Source organism: Heptranchias perlo, chromosome 4 (genome assembly GCF_035084215.1).
Source record: "Heptranchias perlo isolate sHepPer1 chromosome 4, sHepPer1.hap1, whole genome shotgun sequence".
NCBI classification, from domain to species: domain Eukaryota; kingdom Metazoa; phylum Chordata; class Chondrichthyes; order Hexanchiformes; family Hexanchidae; genus Heptranchias; species Heptranchias perlo.
Window position 1 is genome coordinate 63,907,686 of NC_090328.1, and position 20,028 is coordinate 63,927,713.

At 40.5% G+C, this 20,028-nt stretch overlaps 1 protein-coding gene across 1 annotated transcript in view; it reads left to right on the top strand.

Moving 5' to 3' along the window:
- snx2 (sorting nexin 2) overlaps positions 1 to 14,380 on the top strand; it is a 51,557-nt gene extending 37,177 nt beyond the window's left edge. Inside the window, exons 12-15 of the mRNA XM_067983029.1 lie at positions 2,706 to 2,849; positions 12,568 to 12,648; positions 12,745 to 12,816; positions 13,870 to 14,380. Coding sequence (XP_067839130.1) covers positions 2,706 to 2,849; positions 12,568 to 12,648; positions 12,745 to 12,816; positions 13,870 to 13,920 — 348 coding nt within the window. The 3' untranslated portion in view covers positions 13,921 to 14,380. The remainder of the gene's footprint in view (positions 1 to 2,705; positions 2,850 to 12,567; positions 12,649 to 12,744; positions 12,817 to 13,869) is intronic.
- The last annotated feature ends 5,648 nt before the right edge of the window (positions 14,381 to 20,028 follow it).

The following is a 20,028-nucleotide window of genomic DNA, read 5'->3' on the forward strand; positions in this document are numbered from 1 at the left end:
GTATCTACCATACTAAAACCAATATGTGCTCAAACATGGGGATAAATCTCTCGAGCAAAGTGATGTATGCTTTGGGATTGAAGTTTTTATTTTCAGGAGAATCATTTAAATGCCATGACTTTGGTAACCCATACACTGGTCTTGTCAGTTTCTTTTTCCTTATGTTCTTATGTAACATAAGAAATAGGAGCAGGAGTAGGCCAGTCGGCCCTTCGCGCCTGCTCCGCCATTTAATAAGATTATGGCTGATCTGATCCTAACCTCAAATCTAAATTCATGTCCAATTTCCTGCCCACTCCCCGTAACCCCTAATTCCCTTTACATCTAGAAAACTGTCTATTTCTGTTTTAAATTTATTCAATGATGTAGCTTCCACAGCTTCCTGGGGCAGCATATTCCACAGACCTACCACCCTCTGAGTGAAGAAGTTTCCCCTCATCTCAGTTTTGAAGGAGCCGCCCCTTATTCTAAGATTATGCCCCCTAGTTCTAGGGGGCATAATGTTGGCTAAGCATAAACTTAAACCCTCTCCTCAGACACTCCTACATGTATTATGCGAATTGCCTAGTTGTATCTGATCTGTGTTTTTACAATTCTGAGATTCCTGGTCTGGCAACACTTTTTAAAATTCTCATTCTTGTTTTCAAACCCCTCCATGGCCTCACCTCTCCCTATCTCTGTAACCTTCTTCTCTAAAAAATCTCTGCACCCCTTCAATTCTGGCCTCTTGTGCATCCCTGATTTTCATTGCTCCACCATTGGCAGCTGTGCTTTCTGCTGCCTAGGGCCTAAGCTCTGGAATTCCCTCCCTAAACCTTTCCATATCTCTACCCCTCATAGAAACATAGAAAATAGGAGCAGGAGCAGGAGTAGGCCCTTTGAGCCTGCTCCGCCATTCATTATGATCATGGCTGATCCTCTATCTCAATACCATATTCCCGCGCTCTCCCCATACCACTTGATGCCTTGGTATTCCTGCTCCTTGAAACCTACCTCTTTGACCAAGCTTTTGGTCACCTGTCCCAATATCGCCTAATGTGGTTCGGCGTCGAATTTTGTTTGGTAATGCTCCTGTGAAGTGCCTTGCAATGGTTTACTACATTGAAGGTGCTATATAAAAGCAAGTTGTTATATTGGCATAGGATGGAAGAAATTTAATTGCAGGGCATTGTTCTCATTTTCCTATTTTCATGGATGCTGTAATAGTGAAAAACAGCCCTTGAATACTGTTAGGATGTTGGTGTTGGCTAACTGGTCTAGTAAAATTTTGCCTCTGCATTGCAATATGTAGATATTAAATATCTATGGCATCACCGTACTACTGAATGTCCCTAGATCCTATCTGTAGCGTATATAGATTTTTTTTTTTTTCAGAAGAGTTGAATAGGTGTCTCTCATGACTTATAAAAATTTCAGGCATATAGTAGAGGCAATATAACAGCATGGATAGGAAGTTAGTTGATACCAGAAACAAAGTGTTAGTGTTGCTTGGAGGACTAGAAGTGGTGTACTTCAGGTGTCAGTGCTGGATCCACTCTTGTGTACGTGTTTACATATAGATGATGTGGACTTGGTGTAGAGACCACATTCTCAAAATTCAGTGACTGCAGTAAGGGTTTGGTGAACAGCATGGAAGACTGAAAGACTTGAAAGGAACATGCAGGTTAGCTGAATGGACAATTTAATGTGGATAATTGTGAAGCATTTTGAGAGGGGGAGAAATCAGAAATGGGAAGAAGCTACAGGATATGAATGATTCTAGGGATTTAAATATAGTTCCCTGAAAGTGGGTAGATAAAACTGTAATGGCCATCAACATTTTGGGTTGTATAAATAGGATATAAAATACAAGTGTGAAGAAGTAATAAACATTATATGAAACTATGGTAGGCCACAGTTGGAGTACAGTGTGCAGATTGGGGCTCTCCAGTCTGAGAAAGGACACCAGGGTCAGTGTATGTACAACATGGATTCCCTGGGATGATGCCTTGGATGGAAGTCTGGTTGAGTTACTTTGACTGTTTCCACTGGAGGAGATGGTGATGAGGTTTTCAAAATTTATGAAGGTTTTTGAGAGGCTGAACAAGCGCAGACTCTTTCCTCAAGGAAGGGACTAAGGGTTAAATTTAGAATTCTCCAGAAAAGAGGGAGAATTTCTTTACTTGAGGGTTGGAACATAGAATGCTTAGAACAGAGTATTTGAGGTGAGGACAATTGCATCTTTTTAAGGGAAAATTGGATAAATATTTGAAGCAGAAGATGTGGGGCAGTGGGATTAGTTTTTGATTGCTCTCATTAAGAGTTGGCACAAACAAGAGCAGAAACCCCACCTTCTGTGCTGTAAACTTCTATTGTAAACAATTTTACAACACCAAGTTATAGTCCAGCAATTTTATTTTAAATTCACAAGCTTTCGGAGGCTTCCTCCTTCCTCAGGTAAATTTACCTGAGGAAGGAGGAAGCCTCCGAAAGCTTGTGAATTTAAAATAAAATTGCTGGACTATAACTTGGTGTTGTAAAATTGTTTACAATTGTCAACCCCAGTCCATCACCGGCATCTCCACATCGTAAACTTCTATGAGTAGGTTTTTTTAATGAAATTTTATGCATCAAAGCAAAAGTTATCTCCCAAAGCTTCAAATTGTTCTAGACTACAGAAAATTGCTTTAATGTGGTTTAAAATGTCTGATTTCTCTTTGTTGCAGGGAGTGTTTGATTATCGAATGAAATGCTGGCAGAAATGGCAGGATGCTCAGGCCACGCTGCAAAAGAAAAGGGAGGCTGACGCTAAACTGCAGTATGCAAATAAACCTGACAAAATGCAGCAAGCTAAAGAAGAGATTAGAGAAGTGAGTATTTTATTTGTCTCAACTCTTTATTGGCTAAGATTACTGAAAAACATTCTATTTAGAGGTAATTCTATACAAATCTAATTCACATTTTAGTTTTATTATACATAATATTTTGAAACTTACTCTTGCAGGCAGCCATAAATCCATAGTGTAATGGATAGTAATGTTTTGTAAAATTTTAAATCATCATTCTTTTTGGATGTGCCTGTCTCAAATTTTTTTCCATACATGTTTCATTTAACCAAACACAAATTGCTTCAGCTCATGTGGGGTTTTCTATTGTCCACGTTTTATTTTTACCATTTCTTGCTCTGCATTTAACCAAGTTCCAATGAAGTAAAGTGGTTGGTGTGATGAAATCCAGTTCCAATGTCTACCTTTTTTAGTTTGTTGCTTTTTGATTAATGAGCCATTATAATCGGTAACTTGACTATCTGTAGTCAATTGTAGTGTGCTGAGTACTTGAAAACAAATTATCTACCACCTTGGCCTAATCAACCAAATCTAACCTGCACTTGCTGACACATTTGTATTTTTTTCTTTAAGATAAATTTTCCAGAAAATATAGCAGTAGCTTTTTTGTTCAGTTTAGATTTCAATATAGCTGTCACTTAAGCTACAGAAAACTGGGGATCAAGACACTATCACGTTCTTAAGGATGATTGGCATTGAAAACATTCCAGTTGTGTTTATTTTTTCACCTTCCTGAAAGTTAAGTCCTTATCTTGAAGATACACAATTACAGAAATTATTTGCTGCTGATAGATCATGCGAATGGTGTGGTTAAAAATCACACATCTTAACATTCAGTGCATTTCTCATTGTTTTTTATACTATCAATGGTTTATTTCACCCTTTTTTAAAAAAAAAATTACATATAGCTGCCCAGTGGCCTTTTAAATTGTTCCTCAAACCAATATTTTTATCCATTTAATCCTTGTTACAGGTATTTACTAAAAGATGTTATTTTGTAGCTACTGAATTTCTTATTTCATACTTGCAATGCGTTTTTGTTTTTGGTTCTTTCCTTAACTTGAACTTTAGGCACCCATATCTTTGGTCGCTCTCATGGGAGAGTCCCAACTCCCTGTACCTTTTTTGTGTCTATCCTAATCCCGAGGTATAGGTAAGCTTTATCTCCGACATCATCCAAAAACACTGTCAGGTTCCATGTGTATGCTGACGATACTCAGCTCTACCTCACCAGCAACTCCCTCGACCCTTCCACTGTCTGATTTGTTACACTGCTTGTCCGACTAGAACGATTTTCTCCAACTAAATATTGGGAAGACCGAAGCCACTGTCTCCGGTCCCTGTCATAAACTCCACCCCTCTCCTTGGCCACTGTTTGAAGCTGAACTAGACAGTTTGCAACCTTGGCGTCTTATTTGACCCCGAGATGAGCTTCCGACCACATCCGCTTCATTACCCAGACCGCCTACTTGCACCTCCGTAACATCGCCTGTCTCCGCCCCGTCTCAGCTCATCTGCTGAAACCCTCATCCATGCCGTTGTTACCTCTAGATTCGGCTTATTCCAATGCTTTCCTGACTGGCCTCCCATCTTCCACCCTCCATAAACTTGAGCTCATCCAAAACTCTGCTGCCCGTATCCTAACTCTCTCCAAGTCCCGATCACCCATCAGCCCTGTGCTCGCTGACCTACTTTGGCTCCTGGTCTGGGAACGCCACTCTTTAAAAAAATTCTCATCCTTGTTTTCAAATCCCTCCATGGCCTCAAACCGCTCAGATCAGAGTTCCTCCAATTCTTGCCTCTTGTGCATCCTGATTTTAATTGCTCCACCATTGGCGGTTGTGCCTTCAGCTGCCTTGGGCCTAAGCTCTGGAATTCTCTCCCTAAACCTCTCTGCCTCTCTACCCCTCTCTCCTCCTTTAAGATGCTCCTTAAAACCTACCTCTTTGACCAAGTTTTTGGTCACCTGTACTAATCTCATTATGTGGTTCGGTGTCAAATTTTGTTTGACAGTCGCTCCTGTGAAGCGCCTTGGACTACATTTAAAGGTGCTATATAAATGCAAGTTGTTGTAAGCTTTTGGTAATGTGCAGGGAAGTGAACATCAAATCCTGTCTGGTAATTGCTTTTGGCTACTGAACTTGTGTCCTCTTAAGAAATTACTCTTCTGAGATGAGAGCCTAAATCTAGGGCAGGGTGGTTAGGATAGAAACAAAAGCAACGATTAAATTGATAAATATTGATGTGAAGAACAATTCAAAAGGTCATCACTGAACAAGTATGTATAATTTTAAGGGGTCAAATTGCCAAATAAACCATCCATAATATAAAATCTCACAATTCGATGTACTGAATATTAAATTTGTGATCATAACCACAGCATTAGCGTGATTAAACCATGTTACTAGAACATGCATCTATTGGGAGATAATTTCTACAATTGTGTAGCATTATGACCAGGACTGAACTTTCAGGAAGGTGTACTATAACTAATTTAAATTTTGAAGTGGAATTGAATTAAATCTTGTGGCAGTAAGAGTTAAAGGTGCTAAATGAAATCCTTTTTTTATAATTTGTGTAATTTGTTTTACCCTGCTTCACAAAGGAAATTGAGGAGGTAGGAAGCTCTTTCAGCACTAGTTCCAGTAACTACTACACCTTGTATAAAAATCTATTTCAGTAGTAATGTACTTTTGTAATTTCACCTGTTCCATTTTTGTCTAATCTTTACTGGAGATAATTCCCCTATTAAAACCAGTTACATGGAAAATAAATGTAATTTTAAACTAATTTCTTACCATTGTAACTTGCACATGTTGATCTTCATTTCTGAATTTTGTGCAATTTGTTTTTCCTTCCAATTTTTCTTCCCTTGCCTCTAAAGCCATTGATTCTTTGGGTATGGTTCCATCAGTCATCTATCCCAACTCATTGATGTGTGAGCTTTAATGGTCAGTCTTTGCATGCTGTTGGAGGAGAGGGAGGTGTGTATTGCATCCACGTCCTCGGGTCGGGGGTGGGGGGGGCCTTTTTTTAAAGTGTGCCCTGGCTGAGATCTGTTGACTCAGTACAGAATGGGAAGAAAACAGTGAACCTTCCTAGTATGCATGGCACTGCTACTCACATGATAAATTTGCTGAGCTTTTGGAGAGTAGATTTTGTCCATTCAAAAAAGCTCTAACTTTTTTTTAAAACTGCACCATGGTGTTAAATTGTCAATAAAATTACTTTTTTGCTTCTCCTGAAGAGAAATGCTTTATTTATAAATCCATACTTTAGGACAAGAAAGCCTTGCATATCCGAACATAATAAAGGGGGGGAAATGTTGAAGTTAATCCTAAAATAGGAACAAATATTTTTTCTTTTTAAAAAGAAATCTGAGGATAATTACAAAGGCATTAGAAAAGTGAACAATTGTAGTTGTGGAAGGCAAGACTAAAGAAGTCAAGGATTGTGGATTCACCAAGTCAGATTATATATTAAGATAAATGTGACTAATAAAATCAATACTTTACATTCACTTCTGATGTTGTGGTTCCAGTATTACAAGATAGGTGTGTAGCTAAAATTATTTCATTAGAAGTAACAATATAGTTTTGACTAAATTCATGCAAAACCCAATGTCATTTAATCAGAATGCTCAGGGAAATGGAGGTCATTGGTGAGTTGCTGGCTCAAGCTTGTTGAGGTCGGGGTCTGATTCCCATGGATTGAAGGGTGGCCTATCTTTCTTAAGACAGGATATAAATCAGATGGTAGAAATTCAATATCTGTGGACTTGGTGGTAAGGAAGCTGTTAAAAACCATTGTGATTTGGTGGATGATCATTTGAAGAATTCAGCAGTCATTAGGGTTGCCCAAAATGGCTTTTAGGAAATGTAGGCTATATAAAGCTCACATTTGCACTACATATTGTATCCAATTTGGCCTATGGACATGGTAATAGATATCTAGTCTCTGGAGAGGGTGTAAAACTCTTAGTGTTGGGGATAGACTCCAAGACTGCAGTTACACAGGCTAGAGGGGATATCATTAGTTTTTAAAATAAAAGGAATGGATGGAGCCTGGTTAGATGAATTTGAAATGGGTAGGGCATTTGGATGAGAGGATAAGCCTATAACATCTAAGCATAGAGTAGGGATAGATGCCAGGAAATATTTTTTCAGTCATAACCCTTGAACAAACTGTTAAGACCTGATAAGTATGTAGTTGTTGAAGTCCTTTTTAAAAGGGAACTCCAGTTTCTGAGAGGATAAGACACTTCCAGTTATGGGGCAAGTTAGTGAAATTGTGATTTGTGGACATCTGTGGTCTCCTGGAGATTAGGGAGTTGGAGAGAAAATTGCCAGTCAGTTTCCCCCCACCCCCGAAATTGGCTGCAGGTATTTTTGCCCCTCAGCAGACGGCATTGCTAAGATGTGAGTAGGTGGTGTGAGGTTGCACCATTGACTTGATACGGCAGTCTTGATGGACCTGGTGGCCTTTTCTTGCCCTTTTCATATACTCCAGAAGTGTTTATTAAGAAGGAAACTAACCACTTTCAGATAACTTAAGGATTTTACAGAACTAGAAACAAAAATGTACCTGTTTGAAAAGAGGAATAAATCTTGCCCAGGCATTGCAACTCTTGAGCTGACATCAGTAACTGGTAAAATAATGGAAAATGTTCTAATATAGACTAAAGTACCTATAGATCCATAACCACAGCAAACCTGGGTTTAGAAAAGGAAGTAAAAACAGAAAATGCTGGAAATACTCAGCAAGTCAGGCAGCATCTGTGGAGAAAGAAACAGTTAATGTTCCAGGTTTGTCAGAACTGGAAGAAGTTGAAGATTACAGTTTTTAAGCAAGTACAGAACCAGGCAAAAAGGGAGGGGAGGAAAGAACAAAAGGGAAGGTCTCTGATAGGATGGAAGGCAGAAGTGATTATAGGACAAAAGGAGTGATGGTAATGGAACAAGTAAAAGAACAAAAGATGGGTCTAGAGGAGCTGTAAATGGCAATAGCAGAACTGTTACCAACACTTGCTGTCTGAAGAAATGGGAGCAGTGGTTAAATTATTGAAATCAATGTGTCCAGAAGGTTGTAAAGTCCCTAATCGAAAGATGAGGTGCTGTTCCTCGAACTTCCATTGAGCTTTGTTGGAACAGTAGGAGGCCGGGGAATTAAAATGGCAAGCGCCCGTAAGGTCAGGGTCATGCTTGCGGACTGAGCGGAGGTGATCAAAGCAATCACCCAATCTGCATTTGGTCTCCCCGCTCCGCAAGCATGATTGTGACCTTCCTGTTGCTTGCCATTTTAATTCTCCATCCTACTCCCACTCTGACCTCTGCTCTCTGCCTCCTACACTGTTCCATTGAAGCTCAAGGCACAGCGCTTTGTCTTTCAATTAGGTACTTTACAACCTTCTGGACTTGACGTTGATTTCAGTAACTTCAGATCATAACCACTGCTCCCATTTTTTTCAGACAGCAAGTGCTGGTAATGGTTCTGCTGTTGCCATTTACAGCTCCTCTAGACCCATCTACTTGTTCCTTTTGCTTGTCCCATTACCACCCTCCTTGCCTTGCACCATCCATCCCCCTTTTGTCATTTACTCAATCCTGTCCTCCACCCTACCAGAGAGCTTCCCTTTTGTTCTTTCCTCCTTTTCCCCCACCCTCCTTCTATGCCTGGCTCTGTACTTGCTTAAAAACTCTTAAATCTTTCACTACTTCCAGTTCTGACGAAAGGCCATTGACCTGAAATGTTAACTCTTCGTTCGTTCTTTCCAATTACTGCCTGACTTGCTGAGTATTTCCAGGATTTTCTGTTATTTCAGATTTCCAGCATTTGCAGCATTTTGATTTAGAAAAGGAAGATCCTCTTATTTTGAGGACATTACAATGATGTAGATAAGATATAGTTTAATTAAAGCTTTTATGTGAATTGCTAAAAGCTTCAGTGGGAATCCAGGGTAGGACATGAGTGGATAAGCTGTTTTAAGGAAACTGAGATGTAGTGACAGATGGGGCGATGTGAGTCGAGCATCACGTGGATGTGCTTGAACCCTTGTTTTCTAATCTTCATAAAACAGTATTCACGTGTTAAATTTTCATAAGCTTACAATTGGTTTCAATGTCCAGGATCTAGGATTTGTAATTGAGCATTCAAATGGTAAATGCATTTTAATGAGAATTTTAAGTATTGCATATTGGGTGGAAAAAATGTGCAGTAGAAACATTGTCCATAGAAAAATTTGCCCAAATCTGATGTGCAGCAATGTAACTATGGAATTGAGTTTGAATTTGCCTACATTGCAAGAGTGACTACACTTCAAAAGTATTTGTTTGGCTATAAAGTGCTTAAATACTTCCCGGGGACCTGAAAGGCACAATATAAATGTAAATTTGTTCTTGAGAATCAGTCCCAAGTATATATTGAAGGTATCACCTTGTGAAAGATCATTGTGTGAACTAAGTCTCCATTGTGCTTCAGAGTTGGAAGTGATGGATCTCTACCAATGTGGGTATTTAAACTTTACTATTCCCCAGCTGTTTAAGTTGTCCAATGTGCTTTTCAAATCTGAATAAGTGCTAAGGAAGTTACACAAGATTGAAACAAGTTGTCAAGTTTGTGACCATAGCAAGGAACTTTACTATTTTATTCCCTGACTAGCAGAGATTACAGGAAACACTTGACCAGGCTGATGTTTGTATGCCAGGTGCCAGTCTGTGAAACCAGATGAGGTGCTTCCTGCATATGCACACATTTGCTCATCTTTGCAAAGACCAAGAACTTGAGAGGAATTACCAGATGAAGCCAAGTGCCAATAAGGTGGTGCCCTACCACTGAAATGCCCACTAGATCCAGATTTTAAAATTGAGCATGTAGGGCTTCATTGCCAAACTGTTACGATAAGAGTCATACACACTATTTGTAACAGGTTTATTTGCCGAGTTAGCTGAGTTTCGTCCGCCTGGCTGGCCAAGATGCTACAATTGGCCTATTTGTCCCGGGGTTTGGGAGGGCAAAATCAGCCAGATACCTGACTTCTATCCAGTGATGCGGATTTAAAGTGTGGTTGTGTGGCCTGCATAAATCAGTCACATGACTACCATTGCTGTGCTTGTGCATTGAAAACCACTTGGGTGAGGTGTGAAATAGGTGAGAACTATTAGATTAAAAATCAACTGTTTACTAAAATTACAAGTTGTGCAGATGTACTCAAATATGTTTATGGGTGCTGCAAACTGCATTAAATAAGTAAGATGTCAGGTACATGATTGTAGTAAGCGAATACACTGCTGCAGCTGATGGAAAATGAATTCAATCAGTTGGTTCTTGATCTTCGTTCAGTCACTGGAGGTGCAAAGCCAATGATCTCTGCAGAGTGAAGGAACAATGGAGGGCAAATCAAATCAGTTCAGCTGTTGCATGCTTGGCTAGTTTCTAAATGGCAGAGGCTTGGAGCAGCTTGCTTTTGTGCCTCCTATCAATGCTGTTTTTGATTTGGCGGGGGAGGGGAGAATGTTGTGGGACGAGGGAAGAAGGAAAAGTGAAGAAGTTAGGATTAAATGGCTGGCTGGCAACCATGAACATATTCTGTTGCAAACCTTTTAACTCCCTTTTTGTTCAGTTCCCACGAACTTTGCATCTGCTCCCTATTCATACTTGAGGTCACTTTCTATCTTGTATATCAGGCTTTTGCTAACATTCTAATTTTTTGTGAATGATGGAATGAGATTTCTCAATTTGCTGTTGTGATGCAGCAAATTAGAGTTCCTTAGTGGTGGGGAAAATTGAAGGAAATTTGTCACGGCTAAGCTTGTGCACCATCTTGTGTAAACAAGAGGCCTAGGGGCACAAGTGTCTCTCTTGTGGGGGGGGGGGTGGATGGAGGAATTGGGAAGTGAGGGAAGGATGTAGCAACTGGCAAAATAATAAATGGTTTGCATTCCTTATTTCAAAATGAATTCCTGCTTCATGCACATGTTGGCTTATAACGCCCCAGGGGACAGAAGTCATCTCATTATGACATAATTGACTGAGCATGCTATTGCTGACTCAAAAAAAGTTGTATTTTGCATAATATAATCAATCTTTTGACTACTTTAACAATTCTCTAGCAAACAATTTCTAAGATTGTTTATCTTGCGTGCACATTGCTGTCTACAGGAGAATAACTTTTGATCTTAAGAAAACCAGAACTGACCTTTTGAGTTTCCAATGATATAAAATTGGCTTTGTTGTGCACCTTACCTGAATTATTTAATCTTCTGTGGGAGCATTACCGCAGATAAAACATCCAAGGTAAAGCTTGACATTTCAGATCTCCTGTAATAATGCAAAACTTGTGATTAAAATGCAACTTCTTGTTGGATACACATTTGCCTTTAACAAAACAAAATGTCCCACAAGCCTTGCAATTTTAGTTTTCAGATCCGACTAGATGAACTAGTGGTGGCTGAAGGCATTCAGTTGGGTGCAAGATGTTGAAGGTGGGGAAAGATGTAGCAAGACCGTTTTTAAAGGGGTTTAGTGAGCATGGAGGCAAGATGGTTGAAGGCTCTGTCAATAATTAAACAGAGGAAGGGGGAAATGTACAGATCAGCATTGAAAGAGTTGATGGACATGGGGCTGCAGAAAGCTGCAAAATTAGGGAGACACAAAGCAGTGAAGGTATTTGAAGATGTGGATTTTGATGTCTGCATGAGGACGGGGAGCCAGTGGAGCCTCGCTAGGATCAATGTGATCGATGGGTGGAGTGTATGTGGGTGACAGACTTCTGGATGACAAGGAGTTTATCTAGGGTGGAGCTTGGGAGGCATTGGAAAAGTAGAGTTTGCAGATGACAGACAACTTTGTGATTGGTGCTCATTTCTAGCTAGTTGTCATGCATTTCATGCTTCCAGCAACATGGGCACTGTAGTGTTCTATTGTTTAATCTATCAATTTTAATAAATTTCACATTGAAATTTATAAACCAAGCTATGTGAGACATAGTATTTTTTCATGATTATTTATATTTCAACAATTTTAACTGTTCTATAGAAATCTCTAACATAAATGTCACAGAAAAGCCATTTGGACAATCCAGTTTGTTCTAAATGTACTGCTTTGATTTCTGGACTGGCCAACATCAGTCTTGTAGCCAAGAATATACACTTCTCTTCCCTCTTGAATTTCACTGTCCATTTCCCTTTTAATGCCTTCAAATTGAATACTCTTGGAATTTCTATAATCCCAACCATCAAAAACTTAAATTAATCCAAAGAATTTCCACCCATAACTTGAGTATGGACCGAGTGAATCTAATTTTATAACCATGACTTCATTGGGCAGAATTTTGTTTTTATTTGGTTGCTGATTGAATTTGTTTGCAATCTTCACTTTTTTTTAGCTTTCAAAGTTCCCGCACAGTTACAGAATTTACATTGTCATTTTTTTGGTTTCTTAATGGAACACAAGATGTTTGTTTTTCTGTTCATAATTCAAATTCATAACTTTTTCTAAGGTTTCACCTGCTAAACTGAATGCCCACGGTTAAAGTACTTGCAGCCATAGTTAAATGTACTGAAATTTCATTTAACAAATGGACATTTTATCATAAACCAGTTTTATTCAATTAGCTGCTTAGAGCAGAAGGTTACTGTTGTGTTGAGGAAATCCAACGACTTTTGCCAAAGGCTTTGCTGCTGATAACATTTTGAATGCTTGGGAGTGTGACTAATTTATCTGTAATTCACATTTTCCCCTCCAGTGGGAGGCAAGAGTTCAACAAGGAGAGAGGGACTTCGAACAGATCTCAAAAACCATTCGAAAGGAAGTAGGCAGATTTGAGGTTTGTGTGGAATGGTCCAGCATATTCTGAGTAAATTTACAGCTATTTAAACAACCTTTAAACCATTCTTTGACCTTGTTTCTCTTCTACTTGCAGAAAGAAAGGGTAAAGGACTTTAAAACTGTTATAATCAAGTACCTTGAATCTTTAGTGCAAACACAGCAACAGGTAAGTTGTTGAGGTTGATTAGGCTAGATGTTGGAATTGTGGAAGTCCAAGTGCCTATTGAACATTTGCTTTAAGTACAGTGAACTCATGGCCTCTTTGGGCATTCTGGCAATGTACCTCTCGTTGGTCTTGCTATATCTTTTTTAACTTTTAGATGACCAAGGTCTGTGAAGTCATCTGAATTGACAAACTGTAAAACTCATTTCTGATTATTACCTCAGCCTTGTTTTCACCTGACAGGCTGATGAACTTTGAACTGTGGTGGGCTGGAAGAGCTGCCTGATTAAAGCACTGCAGGCATTTTTCTGGTTTGCAAATTGTAGTAATCTTGTGTGTATGGGGAGGTCAGCACAGTTAATGTAATCAATGTGGAGTGATGTCTGAATGTGTATATACAGTTTCAGGTAATACTTTTGAACTGCCAGTTATATAGGTTCTTCATTTTCTGTCATAAAGCATGGAAGTAGAGCACCTGTGCTGTGTGTTGGACATGTCTGAGTGAAAAACTGGGCTTTGCTTCCTTCTCAGCATTCGAGACCAGTAACTTGAATTGAGTCATGGTGCAAATTTGCATCCTGCAAATCCTATGGCTCAGTGCATTGATTCTCCCAGTGCCTGACACCATCCTGCTGTTGCCTTCCCCTACTTTTTCCCCCTCGAGTGAAAAATACTTCACTGGTCTTTGGGATGTCCTGAGGTTGTGAAAGATGCTATATAAATGAAAGTTTCCTTCCTAAGCAAACTGTAAGCGCTAATAGGACATGCAGTCTGTATCTTTTACGTCATTCAGCAGTGCAGTTTGAAATCTTTGCCTCTTTTCCCAAGGTGCAACCATTAAATTAAAGGCATGGGAATTGAGTATGTTACCAGGATTCTCAAATTGCCCAACCCCATTTCTTACAAACTATTTTGCAATAAATGCAGTATTTAAATATATTGTCTGAAACTAGGTATAACTTGACTACCTTTTTATGGTGGTTCTTTTTATAAAAATGCTTTCTCTAAATGTTGGATTCCATTTAGAAACTACTAATCTCTTGAATTATTTTTCAGTTAATTAAATACTGGGAGGCATTCCTGCCTGAAGCCAAAGCAATAGCATGAAATCCCAATGAGCTGATGAAATGTGGCCTGTCTCTTGTTTACAACTGGTTCCATACTAAGCACTGACTACAGAATTCCAACTTAATAACCACTATATATTTTAATTTTGTAATACTGTATTACAAAAGTGGTTTAATAGAAGATTCCTTTTTATTCTGTTGTATTTTGTTAACCAGCTGCATGGCCTGATCCAGTCAGAATGAACTGGACTGTGGAATGAAATTCTGCAGTAGTTGCTGAATTGAACACTACTGTGCATCTTAAAAATTTTGCAGTGAAATGCATTGCCAGTGCTGGAACTGAAATTTTGCTGTGAATGACACTTGTGTTTCATTCTTAAAGATCTATAAACTGAATTTTCATATAACTAATTGTAAATTGTGAAAGCATAAATCAGCATTCCTGTATAGAAATCATGAATTTTGTGATCTTTGTTACTATAATAAAGGGATATACTTAATGCACCACTAGTTTTTCTTCATATCTAGGACCTTTTTAATGCAACAGATCTTGCTATGTCAAGCTGATTCTTGTTTTGGATTTCCCTAAAGTTAATTTCTCCCATAGAGATTTTATCCCTTATTTTGTCTCCAGTTGATTCTTGTCAGGCCATAGCTTTCTTAGTTCAAGACTTTACCCCAGCTTCAGTCAACACTGTACACTTTGCCATGAGCAGGGGAGTTCTCCCCAGTGTCTTGACCAATAATTCATTAAAACAGATTATCTGATCATGAACACATTGATTGTGGGACCTTGCTGTGTGCAAATCGGCTACTGCGTTTCCTCCATTACAACAGTGTCTACTCTTCATTGTTACATTGAGTTATATTGAATCTACAGCACAAACAGGCCATTTGGCCCAACAGGTCTATACTGGCATTTATGCTCCACACAAGCCTCCTCTCCCTACTTCATCTACCCCTATTAGCATACCCTTCAATTCCTTTCTCCTTTTGTATGCTTATCTAGCTGCCCCTTAAATGCATCTATGTTCAACGCCTCAACTACTCCTTGTGGTAGTGCGTTTCACATTCTTATTTATTAGTAATTATCTTATATTGATGACCTCTAGTTTTGGACTCCCCCACAAGTGGAAACATTTTCTCTACATCTACCCATCTTAAAGACCTCTATCGGGTTACCCCTCAGCCTCTCTTCTAGAGAAGAGCCGCAGTCTTTCCTGATAAGTATATCCCCTCAGTTCAAAGCACTTTATTGGCTGTAAAGCACTGAGATGTCCTGAGGTTGTGAAAAGTGCTATATGAATGCAAGTCTATTATTTCTCTGATCGTACCCCTTTTAATCTAAAATTAAATGTAGTCTTTTTTAAGTAAATGTGTATTGACATATTGCAGTAGAAATATGCATTAATTTGAATTTTTCTCCAATTCATGTGAACCCTAGCCCTACTGCAGCTGTTATACTAACCAATTTAGAAAATTGAAAGTTTATGTACTTATCAGACTTCTTTTAAATAATGAAAAGTAACCCCATGTTATAAAGATTAGTCATGCCTGAATAATTTTTAAAAAAATTCTATTTACTGCCATGAAAATCCACAAAAGTCTTCCTACTAGGCTGCTCTGGTGACATCAATTATGAGAACATCTGTTGGCATCCCAAAGCAGCTCCATTGCAAATGACTGGGGTGTTGACTATTAAACTGACTTGAGTTGCACTGGAGCCACCCAACTCCCATTCAGTTTTTTGTCAAATTTCAGTTAACACTTTCTTTATCGGAACACACAGTACCCTCTCCGTTAAGATTTTTTGGGTATATCAACATGTAAATACAATTGATCACTGCTTAAACTTGCTCCAGAAGTTTGGTTGTGCAGAGATGAACTTCTTTTCCCCCTCCCCACATCACATTGCCAAAAGCAAAAGCAAATACCATCCCCTTTACTTTGCACTTTTCAGATAGCAGGTGCTAATAATGGTTCCAATGAGTTGACTTTCACCTTGTCAGACCTTCTCTCCTTTCACCCCTCTCTTTCCCCCCCCCCCCCCCCCCCAACCCAACAAACCTTTTCCCTGGCTCCACTTGCTTATAAACTGTTAATCTCTAACTTCTTCCAGTTCTGACAAAAAGTCGTCAACCTGAAACATTACCTCTTTCTTCACAGATGCTGCCTGACCTGAGCATTTCCAACATTTTCTGTTTTATACTATCTTGCCTAACTTGGTTATTCTGATATTTCACAAATATTTGAACTTAGTACATTTCAGTATTCCAGTGCATTTTTTAATCTACAGAGCTATACAAAACCCTGGTTAGACCGCACCTGGAGTACTGTGAGCAGTTCTGGGCACGGCACCTTCGGAAGGACATATTGGAGGGAGTGCAGCGTAGGTTTACTAGAATGATACCTGGACTTCAAGGGTTAAGTTACGAGGAGAGATTACACAAATTGGGGTTGTATTCTCCGGAGTTTCGAAGGTTAAGGGGTGATCTGATCGAAGTTTATAAGATATTAAGGGGAACAGATAGGGTGGATAGAGAGAAACTATGTCTGCTGGTTGGGGATTTTAGGAGTAGGGGGCACAGTCTAAAAATTAGAGCCAGACCTTTCAGGAGCGAGATTAGAAATCATTTCTACACACAAAGGGTGGTAGAAGTTTGGAACTCTCTTCCGCAAACAGCAATTGATACTAGCTCAATTGCTAAATTTAAATGTGAGATAGATAGCTTTTTGGCAACCAAAGGTATTAAGGGATATGGGCCAAAGGCAGGTATATGGAGCTAGATCAAGATCAGCCATGATCTTATCAAATGGCGGAGCAGGCACGAGGGGCTGAATGGCCTACTCCTGTTCCTATCTTCCTGTGTTCCTATGGAATGAGTTGCTGCATACATAGTGTGTGAATATGTAATTAAAACAAAATGCACAAAATACAAAAAGGTACAAAAGGCATATTTCTGCATAAAGAACATAAATAGGAATAGGGCATACCGCTCCTCGAACTTGCTCTGCCATTCAATACGATATAGCTGATTATCTACCTCAACTCTGCTATCCCCACAATCCCTTGAAAAAAATCTATTGATCTCAGTCTTGAATGTATTTAACAACTCTGCATCCACAGCCCTCGGGGGTAGAGAATTCCAAAGATTCACAACCCTCCTCATATCGGTCCTAAATGGGCAACTCCTTAGCTTGAGACTGTGACCTCTAGTTCGAGACTGTCCAGCCAGGGGAAACGGCCTCTGATATATCCTGTCGAGCCCTCTCGGAATTTTATACGTTTCAGTGAGATCAATTAAATTCCAGAGAATATAGATTTTCATAGGACAACCCTCACATTTCCGGAATTAGTATAGTGAACCTTTGTTGCACCCCCTCTAAGGCAAGTATAGCCTTCCTTTGGTAAGGAGACCAAAACTGCACACAGTACTCCAGGTATGGTCTTATCAGACCTGTATGTAATTGTAGCAAGACCTCCTTACTCTTCTGCTCCAACTCCCTTGCAATCTAGGCTAACATACCATTTGCCTTCCGAACTGCTTGCTCTACCTGCATGTTAACTTCCTGTGATTTGTGTACAAGGACACTCAAATCCTTCCAACTACCAACATATCTTAGTCTCTCACCTTTTTAAAAAAAAATTCTGCTTTTCTGTTCTTCCTACCAAAGTAGATAATTTCACATTTCCCCATATTATACTCTCATCTGCCACTATCTCGCCCACTCACTTAACCTGTCTATATTCCTTTGCTGCAGCTTGTATCCTCCTCACAGCTTACTTTCCAACCTAGCCTCCAAACTTGGATACACTACCCTTTTTTTATTCGTTCATGGGATGTGGGCGTCAAGGGCAAGGCTGGCATTTATTGCCCATCCCTAATTGCCCTTGAGAAGGTGGTGGTGAGCTGCCTTCTTGAACCGCTACAGTCCCTGTGGTAAAGGTTCTCCCACAGTGCTGTTAGGAAGGGAGATCCAGGATTTTGACCCAGCGACAATGAAGGAACAGCGATATATTTCCCAAGTCAGGATGGTGTGTGACTTGGAGGGGAACGTGCAGGTGGTGGTGGTGTTCCTAAGTACCTGCTGCTCTTGTCCTTCCAGGTGGTAGAGGTCCTGGGTTTGGGAGGTGCTGTCGAAGAAGCCTTGGTGAGTTGCTGCAGTGCATCCTGTGGATGGTACACACTGCAGCCACTGTGCGCCGGTGGTGAAGGGAGTGAATGTTTAGGGTGGTGGATGGGGTGCCAATCAAGTGGGCTGCTTTGTCCTGGATGGTGTCGAGCTTCTTGTGTTGTTGGAGCTGCACTCATCCAGGCAAGTGGAGAATATTCCATCACACTCCTGACTTGTGCCTTGTAGATGGTGGAAAGGCTTTGGAGAGTCAGGAGGTGAGTCACTTGCTGCAGAATACTCAGACTCTGCCCTGCTCTTGTAGCCACAGTATTTATATGGCTGGTCCAGTTAAGTTTCTGGTCAATGGTGACCCCCAGAATGTTGATGGTGGGGGATGTGGCGATGGTAATGCTGTTGAATGTCAAGGGGAGGTGGCTAGACTCTGTTGTTGGAGATGGGGTATTCCTGGCACTTGTCTGGTGCGAATGTTAATTGCCTCTTATCAGCCCAAGCCTGGATGTTGTCCAGGTCTTGCTGCATGCGGGCTCGGACTGCTTCATTATCTGAGGGGTTGCGAATGGAACTGAACACTGTGCAATCATCAGCGAACATCCCCATTTCTGACCTTATGATGGAGGGAAGATCATTGATGAAGCAGCTGAAGATGGTTGGGCTGAGGACACTGCCTTGAGGAACTCCTGCAGCAATGTCCTGGGGCTGAGATGATTGGCCTCCAACAACCACTACCATCTTCCTTTGTGTTAGGTATGACTCCAGCCATTGGAGAGTTTTCCCCCTGATTCCCATTGACTTCAATTTTACTAGGGCTCCTTGGTGCCACACTCGGTCAAATGCTGCCTTGATGGCAAGGGCAGTCACTCTCACCTCATCTCTGGAATTCAGCTCTTTTGTCCATGTTGGGACCAAGGCTGTAATGAGGTCTGGAGCCGAGTGGTCCTGGCGGAATCCAAACTGAGCACGGTGAGCAGGTTATTGGTGAGTTCCTTCATCTAAGTCATTGATATAGATTGTAAATAGCTGAGGCCCAAGCACTGATTCTTGCGGCACCCCAGAAATTACAACCTGCTAACCCTGTTTATTCCTACTCTTTTCTGTCTGTTAACCAATCCTCAATCTATGCTAATATATTATCCCCACTTCCATGAGCCCTAATCTTGTGTAACAACTTCGTTTGGCACCTTGGTGAACGCCTTTTGAAAATCCAAATATACTATATCTACTGGTTTCTTCCTTATCTACCCTGCTGGTTACACCCTCAAAAAAACTAGTAGATTTTTCAAACATGATTTCCCTTTTATAAAACCATGTTGACTATGCCTAATCATGATTTCCTAAGTGCCCTGTTATCTTTCAGCCAACATCCCAGACTTTTCCATCACCATCCCTGTGTATGTCCTGTCCCATCAGCAAGACAGAGCCACCAGAGGTGGCGGAATATTGGTATACAATCAGGAGGGAGTGGCTCTGGGAGTCCTCAACATTGACTCTGGACCCCATGAAATCTCACTGCATCAGGTCAAACATGGGCAAGGAAACCTTCTGCTGATTACCACCTACCGCCCTCCCTCAGCTGATGAATCAGTCCTCCTCCATGTTGAGCACCTCTTGGAGGATGCACTGAGGGTGGCAAGGGCACAGAATGTACTCTGGGTGGGGAACATCAATATCCATCACCTTGAGTAGCTTGGTCGCACCACTACTGACTGAGCTGGCCAAGTCCTGAAGGACATAGCTGCCAGACTGGGCCTGCGGCAGGAGGTGAGTGAACCAACACTGGAAAACCTACTTGACCTCATCCTCGCCAATCTAACTGTCACAGATGCATCTGTCCATGATGGTGTTGGTAGGAGTGACCACTGCACAGTCCTTGAGAAGACGAAGTCCTGTCTTCACACTGAGGAGACCATCCAACGTGTTTGGCACTACCACCATGCTAAATGGGACAGATTCAGAACAGATCTAGCAGCTCAAAACTGGGTAGCAGTGAGCCACTGTGGGTCATCAGCAACAG